This window comes from Sinocyclocheilus grahami, unplaced genomic scaffold, assembly GCF_001515645.1.
Source record: "Sinocyclocheilus grahami isolate Dianchi unplaced genomic scaffold, SAMN03320097.WGS_v1.1 scaffold419.1, whole genome shotgun sequence".
NCBI classification, from domain to species: domain Eukaryota; kingdom Metazoa; phylum Chordata; class Actinopteri; order Cypriniformes; family Cyprinidae; genus Sinocyclocheilus; species Sinocyclocheilus grahami.
Window position 1 is genome coordinate 2,173,371 of NW_015505598.1, and position 11,058 is coordinate 2,184,428.

At 42.8% G+C, this 11,058-nt stretch overlaps 1 protein-coding gene across 1 annotated transcript in view; it reads left to right on the forward strand.

The window, feature by feature from the left end:
• Window positions 1–9,086: 9,086 nt before the first annotated feature.
• The window catches only part of LOC107551247 (leukocyte immunoglobulin-like receptor subfamily B member 1), a 17,781-nt gene continuing 15,809 nt past the window's right edge, over window positions 9,087–11,058 (forward strand). Inside the window, exon 1 of the mRNA XM_016232785.1 lies at window positions 9,087–9,186. Within this exon, the coding sequence (XP_016088271.1) occupies window positions 9,087–9,186 (100 nt within the window). The remainder of the gene's footprint in view (window positions 9,187–11,058) is intronic.

Consider the following 11,058-nt stretch of genomic DNA (forward strand, 5'->3'; position numbering starts at 1 on the left):
AAGATGTAAGAGTGGAGCAGAAAGTATCAGTAGCACTGTTAGCATCAAGAGATGATAATTGTTTAGGGGGAGGAAGTGAAGATGAAACCATAGCAGATAGCAGGGAGGGTGAGAGTGAGATGAAAGATGACATGGAGGGGTATGTGTTGTGTCAGGAACATGTGTTGAGTTGAGGTTAAGAGTGAGGAGGAAGTGATCCGAGGTGTGCAGTGGAGTAACCAGTACATGATTAGTGGAGCAGTGTCATAAGGTCCAGCTAGTTGCCTGATTTGTGAGTAGCCATAGTTAACACTCTCTTGAGATCAAAAGAGACAAGCAGAGTGTGGAAGTCTGCAGCCTGAGGTTTATCTAGGTGGATGTTGAAGTCTCCAAGCATAACTAGGGGAGTGCCATTGTCAGGAAAGGTTGAGAGCAGCACATCTAATTCATCCAAGAAGTTATCTAGTGGTCCTGGGGGTCGATAAACAACTACAAAATGGATTTTAAGAGGGTGGGTAATAGTAACTGAATGTTATTCAAAGGAGCTGTTGATACCCAGAGATGCTAAAGGATAAAATTTCCAATCATTAGAGATAAGCAGACCAGTACCTCCACCTCTTCCAGTCAGACGGGGAGTGTGGGAAAATGAGAAATTATTGGAGTGTGCTGCAGGAGTAGCAGTGTCCTCTGGTTTGATCCAGGTCTCTGTCAGGGCCATGATGTTTAGCCTTGAATGACTAATATATGTAATAAAATCTGCTTTGTTTACTGCAGACTGGCAATTCCAGAGACCAATAGAAAAAGAAAGTAGTGTATTAACAGACATAGGCAAAGTGCACAGGTTGTTAGGATTGTGCTGCCACAGCGTGTGATTGAGAGTGGTAATAGTAGGGATATGGGAACACATAGTAAGAGTTGGTCATAAAAAAACTGAAACAGAAGAAAAGCAAGGTGTAGAAAACAGGATGAATCAAAAGCAATACTTGTGTCCTATCATATATCAAAATATATTTCTAAATGTATTTCTGTGGCAAGAACAATATATATATAGGTCAAAATATATATTTTTAAAATGGTTTTAAAAAATATATATATATATGGCCAAAAATATATTGGTAGAAAATATATTTGCCTAAATATATTTTAGAAAATATTTTTTGGACATTTTTTGTATATTTTTTTAAATATATTTTGAATGTAGAAATATATTTTAAAAAATATTCCAAAAAAGTAAAAAATACATAATTAAAAAATACATAATAGAAAATATATTGATGTAAATATATTCTGAAACATATTTTAGCAAATGTATTTCTTGGCCATTTTTTGTATATACATTATTTTTTACAATATATTTAAAATGTATAAATATATTTTCAAAAATACATATTCCAGCAGAAACAACAATCCGCACACAGTCAAATGCAAAAATGCAAAACCTCCTCAAAAAAACTTTATTATAATGCTTAATCAGAGGCCGTAAAAAAAGTGCAAAGTGCAAAAGTGAAAAGTGCAAAACGTTTTCGAGACAAAAGCTCTTCCTCAGTGCCACGTTGATTAGTGCACACCTGCACCCATTATAACATAAATATTCACCATGGACATCATAATATGCATGCAGGCCCTAAAACACAACACAATATATCCAATTTTAACTTAAGACATTCCTATAAATATATTTTAATGGTAAAAAATTCCTCAATGCAAAAATACCTTAATACAACATTATTAATGTAAAATGCAATAAATGTTTCATACATAATTTCACCCATAGATCTTATAAATGTTTCTTATATCACAAAAAACAATTCAAAACCAATTCCTCATTCATACCAAGGGGATATAAAGATCTCAAATCAAAAATCCATTTGTATTCTCTTTGTAAAAGATGGCGTTCCATGTCACCACCCATTCGTGGTATATGTTCTATTACCGTAAAATCCAAGTCCGCTATGGAATGTGCCGCTTCATTGAAATGACAAGCTACTGGAGATTTTATGTCCTTTCTCCTAATGGAGCTCATATGTTCGATAATACGCGTTCTTATCGATCAACTAGTTTTTCCAACATATTGTTTATGACACACACAAGTCAACAGATAAATGACATTAGTGGATGCACAAGTGGTAAACTGTCTCATACAATACACTCGATCTGTCACACAACTCTTGAAAGACACCTGTTTTCTCCGTATACATTTACAAGCGGCACATTTATGACAGGCATACAAGCCTACTTCATTACCAATACGATCTCTTTTCTTGTTACCAGCAAAAGTGTCTTATCTTACAAGATAATCTCTCATGTTTTTCGCTCTATAATGCGAGAATAACGGGGGATAATTTTTTTCAAAAATACATATTCGAAATATATACATTTATTTTCAAAATACACAGTAAAAAAATCCCTATTTTTTATACAAAATAACTACAAATTTTCCCCAGTCATTTAAAATTTTATGCAAAATGCTGTAAAATTACTAACGATATCTGTAAAATTAACAATTCGGCTGTTATTTTAAGTATTATATTATTATCAATGCATTACAGTAATTCTCATTTTTTATATAGAAAACAACTATTATTCATAGAGTATTTTTCTGTTTTCTTAAATTACATAGAAATGTAATATTACAGAAATATTGGTGATAATAATTTAGGAAATCACCACCAAATGGTGCAAATAGCACTATTTCTCACACTATTAAAAAAACGTATATATATATATATATATATAAATTTTTTTAATAGTGTGAGAAATAGTGCTATTTGCACCATTTGGTGGTGATTTCCTAAATGAGAAATAGTGTTATTTGCACCATATATATATATATATACACGTTTTTTAATAGTGTGAGAAATTTGGTGGTGATTTCCTAAATTATTATCAATTATTATTAATATTTCTGTAATTTTACATTTCTATGTAATTTAAGAAAACAGAAAAATATGAATAATAGTTGTTTTCTATATAAAAAATGAGAATTACTGTAATGCATTGATAATAATATAATACTTGAAATAATAGCCGAATTGTTAATTTTACAGATATTGTTAGTAATACCGGTGAGTGGCGCAGGTGTCGCGCATTCGCAATTACTCCACCGGCCTCGCTCCGTTCCCACGGCTCTCGGCCCCGCCCCTCTCGTCACAGTGAGAAATAGTGCTATTTGCAACATTTGGTGGTGATTTCCTAAATTATTATCACCAATATTTCTGTAATTTTACATTTCTATGTAATTTAAGAAAACAGAAAAATACTCTATGAATAATATATATATATATATATAAACAGTCAAATGACTGGAAGCAACAGCTGCCTAACAAAAACTGTAAAACTTAAGTAAGATGTCTTAACTTAAAGTGCAAAAACTTTATTTAAACTTTAACAAACACTGTTATTTTACAGGTTTTCATGAATTATTATGATCAAACACCTTCACTTCACCATAGGATCCTCAGGTTACTTCGACTGAAGCGACAACTGAGTCGTGCAGCTACATCGCATGGTCAGCAACGCAGTACTTGTTCCCGTATCTCAGAGAACCGAGGTTACGTTTATAACCGAGTACATTCCCTATCGATACTTCACTCATACTGCATCTGCCAAGACACTATGGGGAACCAGTACAATCCTGCCGTGCTTTGCTAGAGGAACGACTAATACTTGAACTTGCCTTAAGCACCAAATGGGGCCCAGAGGGACCAAGTATTTTGCAGGGAAGTCCCACAGTAGGCAATAGGGCCAAACTCACAGAGGTCGGCCCGGTGCTGAGTAATCGTTCCATAAGAAATTGATCAGAGACATCCAGATTATAAAACCTGGTAATGTGGACGGCGAGGCCCAGCCAGCCGCTGCACAAATCTCTGCAATGGACACACCACTAGACCAAGCCCAGGAAGAGGCAACGCCTCTTGTTGAGTGGGCTCTTACTCCCATGGGGCATTGTAGACCCAAAGAAGAGTATGTTTGCGTGATAGCGTCGATTATCCATTTGGAAAATCTCTGCTTCGTGACCGGAGACCCTTGGTGCAGTCACCGAAGCATACAAAAATCTGTTCCGACTGTGGAATGCTCAATGTACATTCTCAATGCTCTGACGGGGCAGAGTAAATTCAGCTCTTGGTCCTGCTCCGAAGGAGGAAGCGCCGATAGAGCTATTACCTGTGCTCTGAACGGAGTCGAGAGCACTTTTAGGTACATAACCATGCCTCGGCTTCAGGATGACCTTGGAGTCGTTGGGCCCGAATTTGAGGCAGGTGGTGCTCACCAAGAGCGCCTGCAGATCTTCCATACATTTCAACAATGCTATCACTAGTAGTAGAGCGGTTTTTAATGTCAGGGAACAAAGGTCAACGGACTGTAGTGGCTCAAAGAGAGGACTTTCAGTGCTCTCAACACCGTGGGCAGGTCCCTAGTTATCATAGGGACGGTGATAGGGGGAGGCGGGTTGAGCCTCCTTGACCCCTTCAAAAAATTAACAACTAGGTTGTTTCTGCCCACCGACTGGGGGCTGCTACATAGACCTTGAGCATGGAGGGGGAACGACCCTTATCCAACAGCTCTTGCAGGAAGGACAATATCAGAGATATGTCGCAGGAAAATTAGTCTGCGCCGCAGGACTATCCCCTTAAATGGACAAACCATTTAAAGGCATAGAGTCATCTCGTAGAGGTGCTCTAGCCTGAGATATTGAATTTAGCACACTCTCGGGGAGGTCTGCAGGCTCCCATCGAGAGGCCAGAGGTGCAGAGCCCACAGCTCGGGCTGGGGTGCTATATCGTTCTGTTCACCTGAGAGAGGAGGTCCCGTCTCAGGGGAATGGGCCACAGGGCTGCTGAGAGCAGCCGAGACAGCTCTGCGAACCAGTGTTGGTTCCTCCAGAGCAGGGCCACCAACAGAACCTTCAGTTTCTATTCCATGATTCGCCTGATTACCTATGGGATCATGGGAAAAGCGTAAAGGAGGAGGTTGGGCCAGTCGCAGGCCCAAACATCCCTGTCCTTTGAAAAGTAAATTTGGGAGTGAGAGTTGCCTTCTGAGGTGAAGAGGTAGAGGGAAACACAGAGGCTATGAGGCCCAGCATCTTCTGAAACGCCTTGATAGGGCGAGGGGCTCCAACTTTGTTTGAGGCCGCGAGCTGCTGAATGGCCAGTGCACCTTCTGGCGCAACTACCGCCCTCATTTGGATCTCAAGAATCGTCTGTGGTGGGGGGCTATCTGGATGTGAAAGTAGGCGTCTTTCAGATCCAGCAAAAGAACAGTCCCCTGCGCACCCTTGCAAGAGGATCTGTTTCAATGTAATAATCCTGAATAGCCATTTCATGAAGGCGCGGTTCAGGTGCCTGAGATCGAAGATGGGCCTTAGGTTGCTATATTTTTGGAAACGAGGAAGTAGCGGCTGTGGAAGCCTGACTCACTCTGAGCTGGGGGAACTGTTTTTATGGCTCCTATCGCCAGCAAATTCATCACCTCGGAGCACAGGACGTGTGCGTCTTTGCTCTAAACCGAGGTGGGAACCACGCCGCTGAATCGCGGGGGTCTTCGAGCGAATTGCAGTGAATAACCTCATTATATTATCCCCAGAACCCAGTCTGGCACTCTGGGGATGGCCTGCCAAGCCTCAGCCCGCGTGACAAGGGGTTGGATAAATTCGAGTGGCTGGTTACAGTATGGGGACCGCACACTCATGATAAACAGAAGAGGAAATTTGCTCTCTTTTGAAAATGCTTTCAAAAAATGCTTCGCTAGACTTAACGCTCTCGTAGCGAGAGCAGTCAGCCCCCGTGCGCACTGCCTCAGCGTAGGCGTCGCCAAGGCGCATCCAATCTGAAGCTGTCAGTGATAATAATAATTAGTGACATCATTTTCTTTTAATCCGCCTAAAAAGATCAAACCGCTCATTAGAAGAGGGGTTCTGATGATCTTTATGTGTAAGCACACCCGCAGATGAAAAGTGCTGCGCGCATTCTCCCAGATCCACTCGTAGCGGATGAGGGGAGGTGTGTGGCCATCTTCATTGAAGAAGATGAGTTGCGAGCAAAGCAGAGTGAGACATAAACTCTCATAGTGAGAGAGGTCTGTCTCAGCGAGTGAAGCCTCAGCGTGGGCGTGGCCCAGGCGAGAGGCGCATTCAAATACAAAGCTGTCAGCGATATTGAATCATTGGTGACAGCGTTCTGCTCCGAACCACCTAGAAGGATTGAGCCGCTCGACAACGAGAGGCGCCGATCCTCACATGTAAACACACTGACGGATCAAAGAGCTGCGTGGAGAGTGATGCACGTGGGGGCTTTGCTGGCGTTAAATCACTCAAGCCTGATCGCTCATCCCCGCGAATTCGCCATTTCTTCCTCCGAGTAACTGGGAGGAGAGAAACACAAGAGCGATATAATTCTGTTGGGATCTGTTTACATGCAAATGGTACAGCATGTATTGTGTGTTTAAGTTCTTGCACTTCACTGATAGAGGGAGCCATTAGATAACTACTGTTTGCTTGTTTATTTGATGGATGTTTTGCTTGTCTTAAAGTGTAATGCAATCCTGAATAATTCTTGAAGTTTGTACTGAGAATTATTGAAAAATAAATATTTTTTTTAAATATGGTGTCACTGTAATTTTAAAGCTAAAAACACTCACTCACTCACTCACTCACTCACTCACTCACTCACTCACTCACACACACACATTGTGCTTCCTTGTTTTATGGGGACATTACATAAGCGTAATGGTTTTTATACTGAACAAACTGTGTTTTCTATCGCCCTACACCTAAACCTACCCCTCATAGAAAACTTTCTGCATTTTTAGATAAAAAAAAAAAAAAACGAATTCTGTGTGATTCATAAGCTTGTGTCCTCATGGGGACCTCAAAAATGTCCCCACATGGTCAACATGTACTGGTATTACTGTCCTTGAGGGGACAGTTGGTCCCCATACACTCTTAAAAACACACACACACCTGCTTCAACCTGCTTCAAAGGGTATTTCACAGCGATGCCATAGAACAGTGTTTCTCAACCCTGGTCCTGGGCGCCCCCCAACACTGCACATTTTGTGTGTCTCCCTAATCAAACACACCTGATTCAACTCATGAGCTCATTAGAATAAACTCCAGGACCTGAAATGGGTGTGTCAGAAAAGGGAGACATACAAAATGTGCAGTGTTGGGGGGAGCCCAGGACCAGGGTTGAGAAACACTGCCATAGAAGAACCATTTTTGGTTCCACAAAGAAGCATTCAGTCAAAGGTTCTTTAAAGAACCATCTCTTTCATACCTTTTTATAATCTGAAGAACCTTCTTTTGCCACAAAGAACCTTTTGTGAAACAGAAAGGTTCTTCAGAGCACTTTTAGGTACATAACCATGCCTCGGCTTCAGGATGACCTTGGAGTCGTTGGGCCCGAATTTGAGGCAGGTGGTGCTCACCAAGAGCGCCTGCAGATCTTCCATACATTTCAACAATGCTATCACTAGTAGTAGAGCGGTTTTTAATGTCAGGGAACAAAGGTCAACGGACTGTAGTGGCTCAAAGAGAGGACTTTCAGTGCTCTCAACACCGTGGGCAGGTCCCTAGTTATCATAGGGACGGTGATAGGGGGAGGCGGGTTGAGCCTCCTTGACCCCTTCAAAAAATTAACAACTAGGTTGTTTCTGCCCACCGACTGGGGGCTGCTACATAGACCTTGAGCATGGAGGGGGAACGACCCTTATCCAACAGCTCTTGCAGGAAGGACAATATCAGAGATATGTCGCAGGAAAATTAGTCTGCGCCGCAGGACTATCCCCTTAAATGGACAAACCATTTAAAGGCATAGAGTCATCTCGTAGAGGTGCTCTAGCCTGAGATATTGAATTTAGCACACTCTCGGGGAGGTCTGCAGGCTCCCATCGAGAGGCCAGAGGTGCAGAGCCCACAGCTCGGGCTGGGGTGCTATATCGTTCTGTTCACCTGAGAGAGGAGGTCCCGTCTCAGGGGAATGGGCCACAGGGCTGCTGAGAGCAGCCGAGACAGCTCTGCGAACCAGTGTTGGTTCCTCCAGAGCAGGGCCACCAACAGAACCTTCAGTTTCTATTCCATGATTCGCCTGATTACCTATGGGATCATGGGAAAAGCGTAAAGGAGGAGGTTGGGCCAGTCGCAGGCCCAAACATCCCTGTCCTTTGAAAAGTAAATTTGGGAGTGAGAGTTGCCTTCTGAGGTGAAGAGGTAGAGGGAAACACAGAGGCTATGAGGCCCAGCATCTTCTGAAACGCCTTGATAGGGCGAGGGGCTCCAACTTTGTTTGAGGCCGCGAGCTGCTGAATGGCCAGTGCACCTTCTGGCGCAACTACCGCCCTCATTTGGATCTCAAGAATCGTCTGTGGTGGGGGGCTATCTGGATGTGAAAGTAGGCGTCTTTCAGATCCAGCAAAAGAACAGTCCCCTGCGCACCCTTGCAAGAGGATCTGTTTCAATGTAATAATCCTGAATAGCCATTTCATGAAGGCGCGGTTCAGGTGCCTGAGATCGAAGATGGGCCTTAGGTTGCTATATTTTTGGAAACGAGGAAGTAGCGGCTGTGGAAGCCTGACTCACTCTGAGCTGGGGGAACTGTTTTTATGGCTCCTATCGCCAGCAAATTCATCACCTCGGAGCACAGGACGTGTGCGTCTTTGCTCTAAACCGAGGTGGGAACCACGCCGCTGAATCGCGGGGGTCTTCGAGCGAATTGCAGTGAATAACCTCATTATATTATCCCCAGAACCCAGTCTGGCACTCTGGGGATGGCCTGCCAAGCCTCAGCCCGCGTGACAAGGGGTTGGATAAATTCGAGTGGCTGGTTACAGTATGGGGACCGCACACTCATGATAAACAGAAGAGGAAATTTGCTCTCTTTTGAAAATGCTTTCAAAAAATGCTTCGCTAGACTTAACGCTCTCGTAGCGAGAGCAGTCAGCCCCCGTGCGCACTGCCTCAGCGTAGGCGTCGCCAAGGCGCATCCAATCTGAAGCTGTCAGTGATAATAATAATTAGTGACATCATTTTCTTTTAATCCGCCTAAAAAGATCAAACCGCTCATTAGAAGAGGGGTTCTGATGATCTTTATGTGTAAGCACACCCGCAGATGAAAAGTGCTGCGCGCATTCTCCCAGATCCACTCGTAGCGGATGAGGGGAGGTGTGTGGCCATCTTCATTGAAGAAGATGAGTTGCGAGCAAAGCAGAGTGAGACATAAACTCTCATAGTGAGAGAGGTCTGTCTCAGCGAGTGAAGCCTCAGCGTGGGCGTGGCCCAGGCGAGAGGCGCATTCAAATACAAAGCTGTCAGCGATATTGAATCATTGGTGACAGCGTTCTGCTCCGAACCACCTAGAAGGATTGAGCCGCTCGACAACGAGAGGCGCCGATCCTCACATGTAAACACACTGACGGATCAAAGAGCTGCGTGGAGAGTGATGCACGTGGGGGCTTTGCTGGCGTTAAATCACTCAAGCCTGATCGCTCATCCCCGCGAATTCGCCATTTCTTCCTCCGAGTAACTGGGAGGAGAGAAACACAAGAGCGATATAATTCTGTTGGGATCTGTTTACATGCAAATGGTACAGCATGTATTGTGTGTTTAAGTTCTTGCACTTCACTGATAGAGGGAGCCATTAGATAACTACTGTTTGCTTGTTTATTTGATGGATGTTTTGCTTGTCTTAAAGTGTAATGCAATCCTGAATAATTCTTGAAGTTTGTACTGAGAATTATTGAAAAATAAATATTTTTTTTAAATATGGTGTCACTGTAATTTTAAAGCTAAAAACACTCACTCACTCACTCACTCACTCACTCACTCACTCACTCACTCACACACACACATTGTGCTTCCTTGTTTTATGGGGACATTACATAAGCGTAATGGTTTTTATACCTGTGTTTTCGTGTTTTCTATCGCCCTACACCTAAACCTACCCCTCATAGAAAACTTTCTGCATTTTTAGATAAAAAAAAAAAAAACGAATTCTGTGTGATTCATAAGCTTGTTTCCTCATGGGGACCTCAAAAATGTCCCCACATGGTCAACATGTACTGGTATTACTGTCCTTGAGGGGACAGTTGGTCCCCATACACTCACACACACACACACACACCTGCTTCAACCTGCTTCAAAGGGTATTTCACAGCGATGCCATAGAACAGTGTTTCTCAACCGGGCGCCCCCGCGCCCCCCAACACTGCACATTTTGTGTGTCTCCCTAATCAAACACACCTGATTCAACTCATGAGCTCATTAGAATAAACTCCAGGACCTGAAATGGGTGTGTCAGAAAAGGGAGACATACAAAATGTGCAGTGTTGGGGGGAGCCCAGGACCAGGGTTGAGAAACACTGCCATAGAAGAACCATTTTTGGTTCCACAAAGAAGCATTCAGTCAAAGGTTCTTTAAAGAACCATCTCTTTCTTACCTTTTTATAATCTGAAGAACCTTCTTTTGCCACAAAGAACCTTTTGTGAAACAGAAAGGTTCTTCAGATGTTAAAGGGGTTAACATTTTCCACAAGTTAATATGATTCTTTAGCGTCTTAATGAAAAGTCTGTAACCTAGTTTGGTTAAAACTTCTCAATGGTAGTGTAAAAAACACATTTTTTACCCTGTCAAAACAGCTCTTTTCAGAGCAAGCCGTTTTGTAGCATTTTCATTTAAATGTTAATGAGCTCTGCTGACCCCGCCCCTCTCTTCCGAGCAGCTCTCAGAGAGACTGTTTACTTTAGCTACATTCATCGTGAAACTTGCTAACCAGCACGTTATTAGGAAAGGCGATTTGCAAAGATTCATTAAAAAACCTTACACTCACTTCTTCTGTTGGTGAGGCTGGATCACGAATGATTCACTCGAACATAGACACATTTAGGTAGATCGGGGGCGCATTCCCTTCAGAAACAAATGTAATCCACTGCGTCTTCAGCGGCTCAGATATCGGGAGTAAATGACTACTGCTATGTTCATTATTACATTCCAAAAACATAACACCTCAATCGCTTAGGAGTCATTCTTGTCTACATCTGCTCCGGCGGTGAAACAATGGCGGACTGATGACAGCTCACTCAGG